Below are 20,724 nucleotides of genomic sequence, written 5' to 3'. Positions count from 1 at the left end.
AGTCATCACATAAAAAAAGAGTAAAGTGCTTGTTACATGTTTGGTAAATAGTGGTTAAAGAAAAGGGGTATATTTAGCAAATATCTGGAAAAAAAACAACAAACTATTACAGAATGGGTTGCCTAGTGCTTTAAAGACAGGTTTTTGTACACTATACTTGGTGGGGATGGGATAGGACGAATTCAAGCATTACACAGAAACCTCATTAAGAAGTTATACCTCTTAAAACCATTTTTGGTAATATAAAACTGTGATTCTAATTTCCTATTAAGAATAAAAGGCTTTAGTAAGTACACCATCCTAACGAACATGAATATACTTAGCGCCACGTAACTATACAGTGAAAAATGTTATGCTATGGATACTGAAGTATAAAAGGGGGTAGTTTCAAGAAAATGCTGTCTTTAACAGTAAATTTATACTCAAGACTGGGTATTTGTCAGAAAGATTCGGTACAATTATGGCTGAATATTAACTGTCTTAGAGTAAGGGGAATAACTGTCACTACGAGAGGCTTCCAGGTCTCTACATCACCTCTGTTCTTTGACCCAGCCCTTAGTGCCTAGCCCTACAAGCCAAGTGAAGTAAATTAGAGACCCAGAATTTTGTAATGAAGTAATGGTCTTATTCAACGTTATACAAAGGAGCAAAAAAGTAATTATATTGTTGATAATTCTTTTAAGGACAGAAATTAAAATACTATCTTCCATAAAAGGTACAATGGGAACATACAAACTTAAAAGAGCCAGATGTGGTGGGGTATGCCTTTAGGCAGAGGCAGATGGATCTCTGAGATCAAGGCCAGCCTGGTCTACATGGTGAGTTACAGGCCTGCTAAGGCTACAGGAAGATCCTGTCTCAAAAAGACCCTCCCAGCCCTCCCCCCCGCAAATTCTTTAAGTATCCCACAATAGCTTTTCCCAACAGTCCAGCAAAATCAGCTAAGGCTACAGGAAGATCCTGTCTCAAAAAGACCCTCCCAGCCCTCCCCCCTGCAAATTCTTTAAGTATCCCACAATAGCTTTTCCCAACAGTCCAGCAAATAGGAACTTATGCATCTAGTGTTAAAAAGATAAAACAACCTGTTTAGCAACTTAACAGCATCTACTAAAAATTTATGTTCTTTGACCCAGAAAGTAAGTCTCTTTCTGAGATTACCTACGGCAACAAAATCCAAACACATTAAGACGCAAAATAAAGTGGCATTATTTATATAATGGTTAGAACAAATGGCCTGGAGAGGTGGTTCAGTGTTAAGAGCACTGGCTGCTTGTGTAGGGGACCCAGGTTCAGTTCCTAGCACCCACATGGTGGCTAACTGCCTGTAACTTCAGTTACAGGGGATCTGATGCCCTATTCTGATCTCTGGGCACTGCATGATACATGTGCACTTACATATATGCAGGCAATATATACATAAAATAAAATCTAAAATAGTTTAAAAATCAAGCATTGAATGGATATAATATCCAAGACTAAGTAAATCACTGATGACTGGATTTGGTGGAATGTTAGGCAGGTACAAAAAAAGAGCTAGCTAGATTTCTATGTATTGGCCTGGACACACATCTTTAATATGCAATACATGAAAATAAGATATAGATTTGGGCGTGACATTATTAAAAATAATCCTGATTAATAATGAGTGTGTGGAATATATCTATAGGTCCCTTTACGGAATTAAACTATTAAACTCTCTAAACTATTAAAGACTATACCCTCCAAGGAGTTTAGAAAGGGAAATTAAACTTTTTTCTCATACTTCTTGCTTGATCATTTAGCTCAATATAAGCCTGTACTATAAAATATTAAAAATAGAGTAACAATAAAAATAATTTTTAGTAATTCTTACCTTCAGGAGAAAGGTCACTAGTTTTAGTAAAACTTGGAGCAGTGCGTTTGAAGATTTTGGTTCTTTCTCCTCCCACAACCACTTCTGGTCCAAGTAGAGACACCAGCACTGCAAGGCTACGAAGAGTAATTGCCACAATGGCATCGCTGGTGTCACGCAGGCCTAGTAATACCTAGGAATGAAAGTGGTGATGGGTATACAACCACAGTTCCTATCTCTCTTCTGGAAAGAACCACCTGGCCTACAATCGACTGTGTGCTTATGTGAATGACATTTTCCTAGATATTTCCAAGTCGGTGGTTTTCCAACTATCTGTGGAAAGGCCAGTATCTTTTCCATCCTGGATTGATACTTTAAAAAAATATAACCAGGGCTGGTAAGATGGCTCAGTAGGTAAAGGTGCCTGCTTCCAAGTCTGATGACCTGAGTTGGATCCCCAGAACCCAAACATGGAAAGAGAGAACCAACTGGCACAGGTCTTCTGACCTCCCCATATGTGCTTCATGGCAGGTATGTGTGCACAGAGACAAACAAATGGTAAAAAACTGAACCTAATTAAATATACTGGAAACTAAGAACTACGTCAAACTGCTATAAATGCAATTTTATTTTGTGTTTTGTGTATGAGTGTATTGTCTGCATGTGTGTTAAGTGCACCCATGTTGTACAGTGCCCACAGAGGTCAGAAGAGGGCATCGGATCCCCTGGAAATGGAGTTAGCTGCCATATGGCTACTGGGATTCAAACCCCAGTCTTCTGCAAGAGCAGTCAGTGTGCTCTTAACCACTGAGCCATCTCTCCAGCTCCTAAAAATGCAATTTTAACTGTAACCTTCACATTTGTACTTTCCTCCTCACAGAACAAAAACAAACAATTGAGGATTGACTCAGATCACTCCTCTAGGGCATGACAACTATGGTCCTGGTCTTTACCCTGCTGCTCAGCTCTATATACCCAAAGGTTAAGATCCTTAAGAACTTTATGTATAATGTTTTTAACACCTGCCTCCAAACTGAGCCAATCATGATCTCTCCCTGCATATAGCTGCAATTAAGAGAAACAAGTGGGCTCTGATTTGCTTAAAGGCTAGTAAACTAGATGACATTGGGCCATGTGCACATCAAAATAAGAGTCAGAAGTAAAGTAGATACAAAGAGAAAGGAAGACCTGTGAGACCCAACCGTGCTTGATTTCCAGTTTAGGTCACCTGACATCCTTTTATTAAATTATTTTGGCTATACATGGTTTAATATCAGTTTTAGTTACTTGTAATCCAGAGCATCTTAACTGAGGGTATCAAGCAGACATCAGGAGGTGTTTTGTTCTGTATCAGAAGATAAGCTGCACTAGCAGCCACAAGGCCGGGGTAGCTGGTCACCTAATGGTATCAGGAATACTGAGTTCCAGCCCTTCAACTTGACCAATTAACCATCATGTATTTCTTGTCTAGTTTCCATATTTATGTAAGATCAAAGCTTTTCCCTTTTTAATTTTATTATTTTTTAGTTAATTCATTCATTTTGGTCTTTTTGAGACAGGGTCTCCCTGTAGCTTCAGCTGGCCTGGAACTCACTATGTAGACCAGGCTAGCCTTGAACTCACAGAGATTCACCTGCCTCTGCCTTCCAAATGCCAGGATTAAAGGCATGCACCACCACATCCAGCCTATTTATTTTATGTGTATGGGTGTATTGCCTGCATCTGTGTAAGGGCATCCGTGTTGTGCAATGTCTGCAGAGGTCAGAAGGTGGTGTCGGATCCCCTAGAACTGGAGTTTATTAACGGTTGTTAGCCACTATGTGGGTGCTGGGAATCGAACCCAGGTCTTCTGTAAGAGTAGTCAGTGCTCTTAACTGCTGATCCATCTCTCCAGCCCTGTTCAAGTCTTTTTGGTAAGACTCAATAATCCCAATGCTAACAGGAACTTCCTCCAAGTAAGGCTGTACAAGTAAACCAAAGCATGTTTCTGTACATGATCAGAATTCTATCAACTGATATGATAATCAAAGAACAATCCACATAAATCCTGGACCCATCATTCTCAACTCTCCTTCACTGAACGAGAAAGCCAGTCCTAACGCTCTCACCATTGCATGCTTTACCTAGTCTTTATCAGCTCTTGGCTCAGTGATTCTAACAGTGTCCCACTCATCTCCCTTCTCTATGCCTGTCTTCCACATGGCTATTTTCTAGCACACAGAAATTGATCTGTTTATTCAGTGGGGAATGGCAGCAGTTATCCAAGGTAACAGTTAATGAAGCTGGCAGTTATGTAACTTATTAGCTATCAGTTTTCTAAATGATGAGTGCTTCCACTGTCTTTCTCTGACCTCTGTTGCTGAGGTAGAGTGCTCTGTTTCTCTTCTCAATTACCAGACACTATGCAGGGGGACATGCAAATGCATATGCAAAGTACCAGGCTGTGGTAGGTAGGATCTAAAGCTCCCAGTGGAGCACACATCCACAATCACATGTCAGCCTATCCTAGAGCATGAGTTACGTGACTCAATTCAACCAAGTGAATGGGGCAGAACTGATATTGGCAACTCCTAGCTTCCATCTTAAGGCTGATTTTGCCCTTTTATTAGCCCTGATCAGTCATACAAGAACTTCAGTACCTTATTAAAGATCATGTAGAAATGTTGTGGAGGGGTAAGGGGTAGGGAACAAATGCCTTAAGTCTTCCTGAGAGTTCATGAAGACAAAGGCTTGGCCTTCCCAAACTCTAGTCATAAGCCATCTCTCTAAGACACCAAGGAGTCAATTTGGATGTATCAGTCCTGGTGAGGCCCTGAAGGCTGAAGCCTTAGCTGACACCATGTGGAGCATCAAAACGCCTAAGCTGAGTCAATCCAAAGAATCATGAGAATTAAGAAATGTTTGATGTTTTAAAACACTAAGTTTTGGGGTGGTTCATTATAGACCCTGGGCTATGTAGTAATAGGTGAATGAAACATTTTTGCCATTTGTGAGCTAAGTGAACACAAGGGAAGTATTAATCTCATAGGAAAAGAAATTATTTGAAAGATACTGTGTGACTGGAAGATTAAAAATATTTTTTTTTCCAAAATAAAATTTGTGCTACATTAAATAAAACCCCTCCAAATTTCACGTCCATACAGAATGTGAGTGACCTTTAGGGAAAACTACACTAGGTTAGGGTAGGCCCTAAATTCAAAGACCTGTCCTATACCAGGTAAAGTCAGACATGGTAACACATCTGAAATCCCAGGGGAATGAGGCAGGAGGATCAGGAGTTAGGACCAGCCTGGCCAATGTGACCAGACTGGAAATACAATTTCAGCCCTTTTATATTCTAAAAGCTTTTAAACTGAACTACTGCCTCAAGGCTAAGTTGTTACCTGAAAAACACCTTCCTCCTTTCATTCCCAAAGTGGCAGCGCCCTTTACCAACTCATCATCCTGCCTTTTGAAGGCTCTATGCAACCCAGCTGCCAACTTGGTCCTGACCTGTGGCAAGATGACTTTCTTCAGCTGCTCCTGAGTGAAATGCTCCACATAGGCCTCTATGTGAGACAGCAGGACCATCCGCACATGTTCCTCATGGACCTCAAACAACTGGAGAAGTACAGGGATCACCCGAGACTGGAACAGCGCTGGCGAGAGTAAGCAAGGGGCGTCTCCCGGTGCATTATCTACCCCCAAATTGGAGGTTACAGACAGAAAACAAACTGTCATTTCAATGAAAAAGGGACATGATTCATAAACTCTGCCCAGAACTTTATACATGTTCTGTGTATGCTTCTAAATTCTTAAGCCCCAAGCTAAAGGAATTTTCTTCTCAAAATTATGCAAGGATTTACTCTCTACATCCTGGTTATGTTCCTTGTTAGTGGATCCAGCAAAAAGTCTGTAAAATGCAGTGAGGTAGTGGTTTATGGTTTATCCTCTCTAGGATCCCTGATTGAAAGGATGGAAGAGCTCTAAAGAAAAATTCAAGACTAAAAGAAATGATAAATGAATCTAGAGATACAACATTCTAAACTGTGAAGTAACTACCCATAGTATCTGCTGGATTGACTTCATTTAAGAAAATGAATTCTGATAGCAGGATCTAACCTAACTGTAAATTCTATAGCATATCAATGATGCCTTCTCTAAGCTGATGTGTTACCATCTGAAAGACTACAATGTTAGAAAGTTTCAAAGTAGTACTTTCATTTCACATTTAGAAACCCCTACCAGAAAATAAAAAGTCCAAAGAAGCAAAATGATCTTAGTCATTTTCAACCTTTTTACTAAATACAAAATGGAGTTTTCAGTAAGTTAGGAGGCATATGCCTAAAGATTCATAGAAAAGGTAACCTGAATATGTATCCTTAAGTTTGTGTGCTTCATATTGTATTTGAGAATGTGCACACACGTTTAGTGTATAACAACTTAATAATTGTAAGTATGGCTTTCTAGGAAGATGTAGGACGCTGCTTATTTACCTGTGGGCTTTGGTACCTAAGTCTGAGTTAAAGCCACCATATTAGGGATCAGTAACTGTTCTTTGCTTTTAGAGCCAAACATTAATTTTATAATATATGGACTAACAATCACCGAACTACTTAATCATTAACAACACTGGAAAAAAATTCACCTTTTTTGGGACCAAGTAGATAGGGAAGAAAACTCTTAACAGCTACTGGTTCTGCAAACACCAGCTGATTAAGCAGAAGAGGCACCAATCTTGAAGCTATTAATTCCTCCGACAAGCAGCTTACTCTGTCCAGTAGAAATCTGAGGGGAAAACAAAGCTGAGAAACTGGCTGTGACAGATTTCTCTGCATGGGTTGGCCACTGCCACTTCTAGCAGAGGGATGTACTCTGAAACAGGAAAAGGGAACAGGCTGCATGGTGTAAGTTATTTGGTACATTGTCATGTGTCATTTAAGTTTAATGAGAACTGACTCAGAGTACAAGAGGCCCTTGTCCCAGACTCAAGCATATTTGTGTAAAGTGTCCTCCAAAATCCCCTGGTTCTATAATCAGAAGAAGAAAAAAGAAAGTCAGCAGCCTATGGGTATTACAAACGCTACGCCCTTGAGAACAGCTAGAAGGTAAACCAATCCAACAGAGATAACTTGTTTATCCCATGGTATAAAAATGCCTTCCAAGAGAACAAGAAGCTGGAAGCTCTTCAATGGATACTCAACTGGAACATCAGCATGACTAGCTGATTTCTCCTAAATGATGGAAGCCTCAAATTTGATGATGTTATCTGTGTTTGCTCTCACTCAGGCTATTCCAGTTGTCTCTGCTGGATGCTGTAGACTCCTGATTTGATGATGTTTTGCTATCTACCTACTGCTTCTATCTGCTAGTTGCTGCTTTTACTTTTGATTGCTACATTCTTAATATACAGCCTTCCTGGCTGTCATTTAATATCTGCTTTGCCTCATTCATCAGCTTCTCTTTCCTACTCAGTTCTTCAAAAGGTTGGGTGTCCAAGGCTAAAATTTCTTATGCTAACAACTTCTCTGGGACAATATCACCAATCTATTGGCTGATGACACCCTATTCTTCACCTCCAGATCAGCGTAAGACTTCTAAACTTCAGACTTGTCTGGAGAACTGTCCATATATATTCCATATGTAGACTCCCAGAGATATTTCAAAACACATCCAAAACTGAATTCATCATCTTCCCTACACACTGCATCCTCCCTCTAGTACACTCCATATTCATTGGTGATAATCACAAAAACTTCCAACTTTACTGTTTAAATCTTATTGAAGGGTCTTCTTCACTAGTCCATCAATGCCTTTACATCTGCAGACTGGACTACCACATACTAACCAATCCAAGCCTTCTGTGATGTAAATCTGCCTCCATGAGCAACTGATTCACAGGGGAGATTCAATAATCTCATAGCTGTGCTGTCCCCTTTGGTGGCTTCAAGACATGAAGTCACTAGTAGACTCTTCACAGGTCTGCTGACCTGTCCATGTTTTGAAATCTGTCCTCTCCAGGAAAAGTACTTGGCATTTGCTCCTCTAGTCACAGTGGGTCTTACCTTTGTGCATTCATTCACGCTGCTTCTCTGTCTAGAAGAGCTTTTCTCTAGCCATCTCCCCCATCATTTGTCCTTATGACTACTAAGCAAAAGCACTACTGCTGCATCCATTTCTCTCTAAGAACTATCAGTCTAGATATGTCTCCTTTACCAGAACAGTCTATCCCAGGGCTTAAGTAGAAAACATAATATGGAAGAAAATTTCAGTAATGACCATGAAGTCAAATGTCTGACTCATTTCTAGATTACCTGGTGTGATTACACAGATTCAATTCAAGTTAGTGAATTTAAGTTCTTAACTTTCTAAACTTACTTGAAGAATTCAGTCTTTTCCTCTTCACTCTTTAATGTCAAGCGTTTCAAGAAATTCACAACTTCTAGAAAATCATTTCTAAGTGCCAAAAAAAGCAAGACAGTAGATTAGAGAGGCATGTTAAATACTGAAGCCATAGTCACAGGCCATACCACTATAATTTTCAATGAAGAAACATTTCTCTATGCCATTTGAAAGATTCAAGGTAGCATATGAGATAGAAACTACAGAACAAACCTATTAGAGTCCAATATCTTAATTCTAATAGGTTCTGTGGTGAGGAAATAAACGTTAACATACTTTAGTCTCTAACAGTCACCATAGTCTCCCCAAGTTTTCACTGTAGCAGGACACTGTAAAATGAAGTGTCCTGGGAGAAGGTGACATTACTCTCACAAAGCAGTTGTGTTCTAGGTCTCTTTTGGGAAAGTGAAATTTCGGTAGAAGTCACAGATATTCTCTATTTCTCTCGTTTTTTCATTCAGGCAAGGTCAGTTGCCAGATCATCCCAAAACCTGTAAATTGATCAGTTCCAAGGGAGTATTGCTCACATCCTACCATATGGGGTTACTACCTTGGTGGTGAAGAATATATACGCTCAGCAGCCTACACGGCATGTGCAGCTACTAGCTTGGTCTCCATGCTAACACGCATAGGGAATCCCTGAGCAACCTGTTAATCAGGGGCACTAACTTCCCTGATTTTCCTCTACACAACCCTTGTGTAATCTCTGATTTCTCCAAAACTTAATTACTGATTGAATGATGGCTAGGTGTTACCAGTCACCTTACTTCAAGGACGGTCTATGGCACAAATTTTCTATGCTGCACGTACTAACACACAGTGGAAAATACACAAGAACCCCAAGAAATTTTTAATAGATAAGCCATTAGTTTCTCATGAGATGATCAGTGTCACATGGCATTTTAAGGGTATCTGCAACATTTAGCTTACTATAATAGCAATCAGAAGTAGCTACAAAATTAGTGCAGTATGTTCTCCAACTTTTTGCAATTATGATTTAATACTACATCTTTATTTCTGTTTACATTTCTCACCTGCAAATGGTACCATATGTTCTATCAATGTATATGATCATAAACTTTAAAAAAATTTTTTAATGTATTTACTATTTAATTGTAGGAATGTTTTGCTTGCATTTGTAAGTAAATGAACCCTTGTATGCAACATCCATGGAGACCAGAAAAGGGCATTGGATTACCTGGAACTAGAGTTATAGATGGTTGCTAGCTGCCATGTGGGTGCTGGAAACTGGTCCCAGATCCTCTGTAAGAGCAGCCAGTGCTTGTAACTGCTGAGCCATCTCTCCAGCCCCAACTTTAACAGCTTGTAAGACTCATTTATACTTCATGGCACTAAATGATAAACTGTTATGTACATTATTTTGTGCATTCATCACTATCTTTTTCTTTCTTTGATACAGAAGGCTCTAAAGTTTGTCTCAGAATTTCTTTCAGTTTTTCAAAAATCTCCTAAATTTTTGAAAATTCAAGTCAAAGGGACCTATGCAGTCCAAATCCATGTTATTCAAGAATCAGCATTATCTCCCCAATCCTCTATACAAGTGTTTTACACCTAATGAAGTTGGCTGAGCTGCCTTGTGAGGGATGCTGGCTCTGCATCTTCCTGCTGTTTCTGGTTGAGTTTTCTCTTCTTATGCCACAGTGGGATTTTGGAGTTTGGGATGGACTGCTTTTAGCTTTTTTGTACCCTCTATATTCAACACACAGTTCTTTTAAAATTATTATTTTATGCATATGAATGTTTTGCCTGCATCAGTGAAAGTTCACCACATGTATGTAGTACCCACAGAAGCCAGAGGAAAGCATCAGATTCTCTGGAACTGGAATTATAGATGGTTGTTAGTTGCCATGTAGATGCTGGGAACTGAACCCAGGTCCTCTGTAAGCAGCCAGTGCTCCTGACTGCCGAGCCATCTCTCCAGCCCCCTTTGCAAAATTCTTAATAAAGAACTTCTATTACACTGAGTGATAACAATTTACTAAAATTTATTACAGTGAATTATCTTTGTAGAAACTCTTAAAATATTTTTTAGAAATATAAATGACAAACATAACTCTTGTAACTACAAATTCTAACAATAATGTCCCACTGATGCAGTACCATTCTAGAGATAACGTTTCTCCCTTTGGGGTGCATTAACTTTCCTTTTGCCCTGTTTTCCTCCAGACTCTAGTTGAAAACACAAAATGATACTCGGTTTAAAAAAACTACTAACCTGTGTAGAAGTTCTGTGGTTACAGAAATAAAAATTAAGGACATATAATTACAACTAACCTTGAAGAGAGGTTCAAAAACATCTCTGAATCCAGGAAAGTATTTACATTGTGCCCTTCCCTCTAACCGACTTCTTTGCTCTTCTATCACATACTACTAAACAAAGGAAACAGTCTTCTGCCGGAAGAAAAATCAACTTGCTCCCCCCACCACCCCAAGAAAAAAAAGATAACACATATCAAGAACAAAATGGCAACAGAAAGAAGATGCCATGCTTATCTCCTTTTTCAATTAGAACTGTGAACTACTACCGGACCGATGAGTTTCTTCAAAATCAGAAGCCCTAATGAATCTGGACATAATTTCTAAACCTCCATGGCAGCCAAGAATGTAAAATTTTCTTGAATAAGAATCTGAGGCAACCCAATCTCTTTCTCTCTCCTAATAGTTAACAACAGGGACTGTGTCACTTGTGCACCCATCCTCAATAAACAATGTACAAGAGATGAGGTGGCAGTGGAAAGCAGCTGGCATGTTACAGTAGATGCCCTCACCTGAAGAAGTCATGGGACAGCAAGCTGCTGAGCACTGGCCGGCATTGTGGAGTGGGATTCAGCAAAGCTGAGTGCAAGGTCTGCTGAAAGCTGGAGAGAACATCCGCTGAAACTGAAATCCAGAGCTACAGTTAGTTTCCAATGTCTTCTCCCTCTTTTGGGGACCTCTCTAGCTGGAGACTGATGAGAGCAAAAACCAACCTGTAAAAGCCCAAACAAACAAAGCCCTGGCTGTTGCTCAATGACTTCCTGCCTGTTTAGGCCAAATTCCTTGGCAGGTGTCCACAGCTGTCTGACAACAGCCACCACTACTACTGTGTACCCTCTCTTTCCTCAGTGTTAACCTACCTCAGATCCCAAAGATGGTTGATTCAATAGGTAGCAAGTTTGAAGGTCTTTCTTGGGTACACTTTTCTCAACAAGGAAGTTATTTGAATGCCCGTATTTTCAGTTCTTCCAAGGACACTACATAACTGCCACCACCATCATAGGTACATGGTAGTTGAATAAAAATGATGCCTTACTTAGCGCCTTAGGGTTTGATTCTCAAGTAGTTAGGAGGGACGATTTAAGTTGACAGCCAAAAGGCACTTAATATCAGAACACTGCATCAGGCTGGTAGAAGTAGCTCTGTCGGCAGTGCAGAAAGCTTCAGCAATGACAGTCAGGCAGAAATTAACAAAAAATTTTGAGTCTTCAGGCTACTAGATCTTAGTTACTATGGGCATTTACTATTAGCTCAATAAGGAAGAATCTTCAGACCATATATATCAATCACAAAGCCATCATCTCACATGATAGTGACAATCCCAGCTCAAAGTGCTTCCTACTTAAAATTCTTTTTACTATTCAAATTAAAAGTTTCTCTCCTTACCACAGTTGCTATCTGCTTTAAGTACATTGTACTGTAAACAGCAGGTTCCCTACTATAGTCCTTGGACTTCCACACAGAACAGGCATGGATGCCTTTCCCACTTAGTGTACGGGTGCAGCAGTACAACTCCAACTTACCCTGCTCATTTAAGATTGGGAGCAAGTTCTCCACCAATGTTCCAAATGAATAGGCATCCCGGGCATGTCCATGGGACTCTGGAAGAGTTGCAAACTCTGGAGACTGAATGCAGTAAAGACTGTTAGAACCAGGAGAGCTGCTTTACATGCTGATTCTCACTTTCTCTGAGGCTCTTCCTCCCATGTTTGCATTCATAATCAAATCTAACTTCTCCATACCACACACTGCGGCTTTAAGAATGGTTAGTCACACTGTATTTGATAAATAGGTACAATTAGGCTGAAAAGATGGCTCAGTGGTTAAGAGTACTCACTGCTATAGCAGACGACCTTAGTTTAGTTCCCAGCACCCACATCAGGTAGTTCCCAACTGCCTACAACTCCAGTTCTAGGGGATCCAGCTCTCTCTTCTGGCTTCGCAGGTCCCTGCACACATGTGGTGCACATACACACATGCAGGTAAATATACAACACAAATAAAAATAAATCTAAAATAACATGCAATTATATGTCACTTAAAATAGCATGTCTCAAATAGAAAAAAAATCTAAATAATTGATGGAGATTTTCAAAGACTTCAAAACATCAAATATGAAGAAAGATCAGAATATAATCCATATTTATGGCCTTCAGAAATGATCTGACTGCAACCTAAAGTAAAAAAGTATACCAATAATGTAATATACACAGATATATGTGTGTGTGCATATATGTAACAAAAACAAAATTTCATAAAACAATGTTCTACCTCACAATCTAAGGTGCCCAGTGATAGCATCTCTATTTTTTTTTCAATTTTTTAATATTTTCAAAATGCTGGTGAAGACCTACAACCTGTCTTAAAATCTACAAATCAGTTTGAAAGAGCACTTATCTACATACAGAATACAGACTCAGCTAAACCTGACATTTCAAGTCTTAGGTGTCTTAAGCTTATAACTGATTTGTATTTCCTGTAAAACACATTAATGTCTCTGGGGATTGGTACTTATTTTAGTGGCTGCAAGAAAAACATAAGGGGCACTGCATCTGAACTTACTGGCAAATAGGATCTTGCTTCGGCAGCACTGTAATATATCTACTCTTCTGTGTGTGATGGAATTCTAGCAAAATGGCTAGGCAGATGTGCAGCTGGAAGGATGCAAAGAAAAGGAAAGGGTGCTGCTCCCTAATAATGACTGCCTCCAGTAATGCAATGACTTTTCATAAGTATGACACCCTGTCCACACTGGAGCATCTCTATCTTTATACAACCGAAAAGTGTAAGCTGGTTCCCTGGCTGCAATAAATTAACTGCATAAACTTTCAAGGCCAGAGGAATCAGGAGGTTATCTATAATTTGGCAGAATGGATAGAGGAGATGGTGGTTTTTTTCATTCAGTTGTACAAAGGAGCCTTTACTTACCATCTCTTCAGGAGGAACAGATGCTGGGTCTCTTACTGACTGAATACTTCTGAGAAACTAGACAGAAAAAATTAAGGAAAATAATTCATATACATATTTCATGAACCAGCCTCTTGGGTCAACTTACAAAAGCAATAATCAATGGAAGCAGGAGTGATGAAACCCTTAAATCAATGCCACACATTCAATTCAGATTTAAAACCTTCCAAATTAAATCTAAATACTGTACCTGGCACAGCACAAGGCTTAGCAAAACGTAAATGTTAGTCCCTTTTCCACTCCACATCAGCTGATTTAGGAGACACCCTTTATCATGGATCTAAACGAATAAATGGTATTGTTGCTAGATGGAGTGGCACATGCCTATAGTGCCCACTACTAAGAAAGCTTAAGCCTGTTAAAAAAGTGAGAGCCTGTATAAAAAAAGGGGGCAGGGGGCTTTCCAACACAATAAAAATCTACCACTGATCTCACTAAATCATGTGACTCTTAAGTGTTGCTGTCACATGAGATATAAAAGCCAAGGCTCTTATGAGGTATAAAGACAAAACCAAAACCCACAGAATAAGCACATTCATTCACTTACTCAAAACACCATTTACAGCACTAGGGATACTAAATGAATACAATAGATTTCCTGAGCCCATCCATGTGCTCATAACCTAGAAGAAAACTAAATAAATGTGCTGAATACCATGGAGGTCAGAGGTAGTGACTAATCTCGTCAGATACAAAAATGCTTCAGGGAAGGATTCAGAGAGGGGATTTCGATGAGATCTTGGCTTGAGTATATTCTAAGGAGGCAATGGGAAGGAAGGAGGCATTCCAGCAACAGAACAGCATCCAGGCAGAAAATGGTGAAACAGAAGAACAGACCCAGAAACAGAGCTCCTCCAGGTAACCTAAGGCAAGGAGCTGTGGGCACTAAGTGAAGCTGAAGGGAGGATGGACAGTATATTTTGAAGGGCTTTATATGGCATGACACGAATATATTCTGCAGAATACATCACACAGAAAGGACTGCATGCTATTATGCTAGTTAGATATAAGGTGGATTCAGAGAAGAAAGTGTGCAAAAGGGGCAGAAGTAATGAGCTAAGTATCTGAGGACCTAGTAGCATCTGAACTGAGTACACGTCCATGAAGATACCCATTAGAAAAGGCCTAAATTAAGTGCAGAGGACAGAGGAAACTAGACAGAGCCAGTACATCAAGGAGTGAGGGACAGCAGTCAAGAGTGCTTTCCCCTCTTCCAGAGGAACCAAGTTCAGTTCCCAGCACCTCCATTAGGCAGCTCACAACTGCCTGTAACTCCAGCTACAGGGGATCTGACAGTCTCTTCTGGCCTCCACAGGTGCCCCACAAACAGCATACACACAGACACAGACATAGGCACACTCACAAACAAATAAGTAAAAATAAAAATAAATCTTTAAAAAAACAGTGAAATGATGCTTCCACAGAGACATTATGTAGGGAGTGGTTTTTACTTCTTTTAGAAAAAGTAAGTCCAACAATAATGTGCAAAATGGTGAAAAGAAACAAAACAGATAACAGAACAACTTGTCAGCTATGAGGAAAATATAGAGATCTCAGAAAATTTTAAGAAGTATCATAGATAGCAACAGCAGAGCCCACCAGGAGCTATGATGCCCAGGCCCTAATTTCATAGGATACAGTGTATGGACACGGAGCAACTAAGACACTGTTCAGTGAATTTAGACAGGCACTACTCCAGGAGATATGAGACTAAGAAGCTCAACTGTGGGTGCAACAGCAGAGCCCACCAGGAGCTATGATGCCCAGGCCCTAATTTCATAGGATACAGTGTATGGACACGGAGCAACTAAGACACTGTTCAGTGAATTTAGACAGGCACTACTCCAGGAGGAGATATGAGACTAAGAAGCTCAACTGTGGGTATGGAACATGTAATTTCAATATTCACCATGTAGTGGTATGATTAAAGAACAAAGTACTTACTATACGGAACACAGAGGCAGGGCAATAAAATGTCTGAATAAACCATTCTACATCTCAGTCTTAGGTTCCTTACCCACAATATGAAGGGACTACATGACCCCCAGGACTCCTTTGAGGAATAAAACTTATGATTTTCTGCATATGGGTCCTGATAAAAGAGTTCAAGTCTCTAAATCTAAAATCATGCTTACACTGAGGGATAGTGCCCTGTCAAGTCTCCACCAGATCCTCTGTGCGGAAGATCTGCCACCTGGCTCACCTCTGGTATGGCCTGAGGAACTTTGCAGACAGTTTCCATGCCTCCTAGTTTCCAGTGCCCATCTTCACTCACAAACACAGATGATGAGCAGACATTGTTGTGTGTCAGATGTCCCTGAGAGAGAAAAAATAGCAGGAAGAAGACTGTCACACCAATATTTGAAGGTTTTTTTAAAAAACTAAATACTAGTCACTGAAAATATATCATGATAATCTTGCCCACCTGTGGCATTCCAAAAGGAATTGTGCTTTTAAGAACAAATGAGGACAGAAATGAGGTCAGGAAAAGGGAAAGGGCAATGGCAAACTTCTGCCATCTCTCCTGCCTGAGCAGACAGCTGAATTAAGACACCACAGCCACTGCACAAATACAGCTACTCCCTGCTTCTTAGGAACCAGGAGATGCCTGTGTCTTTAAACCTACAAGTCTTTATAGCCTGGATCATTTGCTTCCAATACCTGTAAAGAAAATTTGTCTTTGCTCCATAGGTTGTTAACTTTCTCCTCTAAATTCTTTTTCACCTACATTCTATCATGAACCCAGATCCATTTCACCTGAAACCGTCATTAAAAAGGTCTCACAGACCATAGAAGAGTCAAACTGAAAACTAAAAAATAGTTCGGTCAAATATGTAAGAGGACGGGAAAAAAATGAGAGTACTTAGTACTTTGAATATTTAGGTTTCTTTCTCAAACCAGGAATTGCTCCAGCAGACACATCACTACATATTCTACCCACATGATCCAATGCATATGCAGTTTTATACATTAAAGGTAGGTTTACAACAGCACATATGGTATGTTCGGGGAAAATATAAAAGCATAAACATATCAATATTTGCTTTATGTGCACACAAAATTTATCTGGAATAATACACTGATCACAGTTGGCTTTCCAGAGAAGAATTCAATTCAAGGCTGGTGAGCAATTTAACTTGTCCTCTGTGTATCCTGTTCCATCTTGGTGTAGCATCTATATATTTTCCTCAACAAAGAAGATATTCCTCCCCAATGAAGCATTAGTATTTAGTGTTCCCATGTGACTATCACAGACTTTAAGAAGCTATAAATCACATATAATATGGACAGTCTGTCTCCCCTTAATAGAAAAAAACTAAAACACTAAGACAAATCTGATGCATTTGTAGCCTGTGACTGCTGACTTTTAATCCCTGAGGACTGTCAAAGACCTTAATGCTTCCGATTGAAAATGACATTAGCAAATGATAGTTTAATAATGCTGATAAGGAATAACTAGGAGCGACCTAGAATCAGCCTTATAATAATGCAGACACCAGCAGAGAGTCAAGCACACTGGGCTGCTCTCCTCTGGGTTCCGACTTAAATGGGAAAGTTAGGTACAAATGCCATTTCTTCCAAAGAAATGGTCTTTTTTTTTTTTTTTTTCTTTAAAATCTAAACTGAGCAAAACTGAAAAAAAAAAAATAAGAATTTTGGTCCACAACATTACTGTCAAACCTTCTCTCAACGAATACCTCCTGTAGCTACTTTTAGGTAAAGACTCCCCCAAACTAGAGGTAGACTATAGTAAATGGAAATAAAACATATGAATAACTAACTGCTTGGGGCAGAGAACTAGTTGTCCATCCCACAAAGTATCTGTAGCACCTCTTGCCCCTTCCAATTTTTTTTTTCACAATTTCTCTACATTACGTATCACCTACATCGTCACCCCAATTGACAGCAGCCATGAAGCATATGGTCAGAGCACTTACTCTGTCATGGAGAAAGATAAGTGCCAGCAATATGTCATATATTCCAGCACAGACTTCTGCAGGAGACAGGGTTTCCAAGGCCACTTCCAGAGGTTGCACTCTCTCAGTGACAAGATGAATGCCATCTGCTTCCACAGTACAGGATAAAAATCTCAGCAAGCAAGGGTGACGAAGTGTCTTTAAGTGCTTCAAAATACACATTAAAGAGTTAGGAAGTTGATGACTCAAAGCTAGATACATTATGGTTTCACACAAATTGCCATAAAGTCCAAAACTGTGTACTTTCATTCAAGGTCTTTCTAACTTCTTTACCTTCCTTCAAATTTTAAGAAAAAAGAAAATCTATAGCTTGTTCTGACTTTATTCAACTTACCAATATTTAAGTAGCTCTCTAGAGACCGCCTATTTCCTTATAAGCCCTGCTCCCAAGATCCCAGGCCTCCCAACTACTGTTGGCATGAATGCTGAATGAAATGCCAGCAACTCCCTGAGAACTAACTCTACAAAGCATGCAGACTCTGGAGGAAGCAAAATGTGAAAAAGCAACCTCTGTGAAGGAGTATTTCTCATTTTCCTTTTTCTTAACAACTAACTACACACTAACAGCAGGTCTCGGTTGTGAAACAATGTAATAAGGGAACTAAAATTGAATTAAAAAAAAAAAATCTCTATGTTTCTGGCCAGAATCACAGAAAGGAACCTAGTCAGGGCCAAGTGTGAGGATGCTATTCCGGAGTGGGAAGAGCTGGGGAAGGAGAGGCCCTAATTTCAACAAAGTCACAAATTCTCAAAGTCTAGAATCAACAATCAAGCACAGGTAGACTTAAACTAGCACAGCAAAGGTTCTAGAAATGAACTGAAATTTGAACTACCATTCATGGAAATGGTGAGAGTAGCTCTAGAATTTGAGATCTGAACATAAGGGTTAGACTCATTGCCTGCTAAATTAATTCATAAACAGTCTTTAGAGAATTATGGCAGAACCAATAATCTTTGCTGCATGACATTTGAAATACCAAAACTATAACTGAAAATTTGTATTCAACATGCAAATGTCATCAATTCTTAATGTAAAATAAAATACTGGAAATTAAAAATTCATTGTAAGAATTCATTAACACTATGAACATGACATAGTAAAGAGTCAGGGACCCCAAAATGTTAACCAATCTAAGGAATAGAAAGGATTTCTTAAAAAATGATCAGAGCCACAGGAATCTGTGTGGTAGCAAAAAGGTCCAATGCATGGGCTGGAGAGATGGCTCAGTGGTTAAAAGCACTGGCTGCTCTTGCAGAGGACCCAGGTTCAATTCCCAGCACCCACATGGCAACTAACAACTGTCTGTAACTCCAGTTTCCGGGTAATTAGATGCCATCTTCTGACCTCCATAGGCATTGCATGACATAGGTGCATTTACACACATGCAGGCAATATACTCATACACATTATGTCAAGTTGACAACTAAAGCTATCCAGTACAATACATAAGCCTCTGAGTACACATACTTCATGTTTAGAAACCACTAATATGAAACATTCCCCCTCCCTATCAGTTTTCTTAGCAGAAGACAATATACAATATAATGACAAGCATTAAGTCAATTTCGTTTGGATACAGGGTTAAAAGTGTAGGGGTTATTTCCCCCTCTTTGAACTACCAGAGACAGATGAGAGAAGAGCCCAGAAACTTGAGGTCTGAATACGGAGATTCCCTGCCTCCTAATCAACCTCCTTCAGAGTACCGGGGGAAAACCACCATGGTTGGTTCTGTTACAGCCCATATTAGCTCTGCATTTTCTAATCCAAGTGCATGCTTCATATTACAGGATTTTTGACTCAAATAATTTAAGAGGTCCATATTTTAAAATTCTCACCCCAGATAATTATTTAACATATTTACAGCACTATTTAACATTTTTACAGCAAAACTTACAGTGCTGCAATGCCATTTTTTCAACACAAGTCTCTCATTCTTTCTGGAAAAAACTGGATGACCTTAAAGCTTGTGGTGTATCCTGTATAATCCACTCTTGAAGAGCAAGGCTTTGTATGTGAATCAGATTGGTAAACTGATGGAGGACTTCATTTGGAATATAACCTTCAGCCTAACACCAGGTTTCACTGTTACAAGTAAGCCTTTAGTATGGAACACGCTAAGATACCTTCTTAAGACTATAATGCAGCATGAGTCCATAACTCATTTTTGGTATAATTCTACAGTTCCTTGAAATATATTTTATTAAACTTCTTCAAGGCAAAGTCAGAAGACACTTCTTTGAGCATATTAGATTCTCTAATTTTTTTTTCTACAATAATTGCAAATTTTGCCAATTCTGGGGAGAGTTCCAATTGGATTTTTTGTTGATTCTTGAGAAGGAATCCATTAGCTGGGTTGGTGGAATACACCTATAATCCCAGCACTCCAGAGGCAAGAGGGTTGCTGTAAGTTTAAGAACAAAAAGGGAAGCTAATTATTCCAATTAAAAACAAACCAAAATTAAAATAAATTGGCAATTAAAAGCTATTAATTATCTGCATTAAAAACAATTCACATGGAATACAGCAAAAATCCAGGAGAGCCAAAAATGGTGCAAGCAGGCTGGGTAAATGTATCTGGCTAACTGGGAAGAATTTCTTTCAAGTAGGTTTTGAGCTATAGTCTCCCTGCAAAATTATGTATGTTGCAATTTTTAAATTTTATGTTACTATTTTTATCTTATTTTATGTGTATGACTGTATTGCCTACATCTATGTGAGTACATCCATGTAACGCAATGCCCACAGAGGACAGAAGAGGACATCAGATTCCCTGGAATTGGAGTTTCAAATGATTGTTAGCTGCCACGATGAGTGCTGGGAATTGAACCCAAGTCCTCTGCAAGAGCCATCTCTCCAGGCCCATATTTTCATTTTAAGAATGATTTCAAATAATTTTCAAATCAAACATAAAATATTTTACTTTTGCCTATTCAAGAAAAAAATTCATTTAGGTTTTATATTTTAGGACTGTAATTCTTAGAATTTATCAGTCCTTAAAGGTTATTAGTTAGAAATGAATCCTTAATTACCAATGAGACAATTATGCTATTAATTACAGTTGATGAATTCAAGATAAAATGTGGTCCGATAAACCTACCTAAGTTTTATAATGTTTTGTGACCAGAGGCTATAGCTCTATTTCATCATCTTTCAGGGGCCTTACAATGTACTTTGATTGATCTTTTTTTTAAACCTGACAAAAACTTTGAGAATTTCATGCATATATATATATATATATATGGTGTGTTTTGATCAAATCCATGCCCACTCCCTCCCCTCCAACATTCCTC

At 39.2% G+C, this 20,724-nt stretch overlaps 1 protein-coding gene across 4 annotated transcripts in view; it reads right to left on the bottom strand.

Annotated features, from left to right (window-relative positions):
• Positions 1 to 20,724, bottom strand: part of Scyl3 (SCY1 like pseudokinase 3) — a 34,950-nt gene that overhangs the window by 2,585 nt on the left and 11,641 nt on the right. For all 4 annotated transcript variants that reach the window (XM_008824894.3, XM_008824892.3, XM_008824895.3 and 1 more), the window contains exons 3-11: positions 17,395 to 17,580; positions 15,660 to 15,773; positions 13,418 to 13,474; positions 12,013 to 12,115; positions 11,002 to 11,113; positions 8,189 to 8,266; positions 6,459 to 6,598; positions 5,324 to 5,508; positions 1,853 to 2,024 (exon numbers count right to left, since the gene is read on the bottom strand). In XM_008824894.3, coding sequence (XP_008823116.1) covers positions 1,853 to 2,024; positions 5,324 to 5,508; positions 6,459 to 6,598; positions 8,189 to 8,266; positions 11,002 to 11,113; positions 12,013 to 12,115; positions 13,418 to 13,474; positions 15,660 to 15,773; positions 17,395 to 17,580 — 1,147 coding nt within the window. The remainder of the gene's footprint in view (positions 1 to 1,852; positions 2,025 to 5,323; positions 5,509 to 6,458; positions 6,599 to 8,188; positions 8,267 to 11,001; positions 11,114 to 12,012; positions 12,116 to 13,417; positions 13,475 to 15,659; positions 15,774 to 17,394; positions 17,581 to 20,724) is intronic.

Source organism: Nannospalax galili, unplaced genomic scaffold, assembly GCF_000622305.1.
Source record: "Nannospalax galili isolate Female #2095 unplaced genomic scaffold, S.galili_v1.0 scaffold1189, whole genome shotgun sequence".
NCBI classification, from domain to species: Eukaryota; Metazoa; Chordata; class Mammalia; order Rodentia; family Spalacidae; genus Nannospalax; species Nannospalax galili.
The sequence above is the reverse complement of the archived record's forward strand: the minus strand, read 5'-3'. Positions and strand labels throughout refer to the sequence as shown.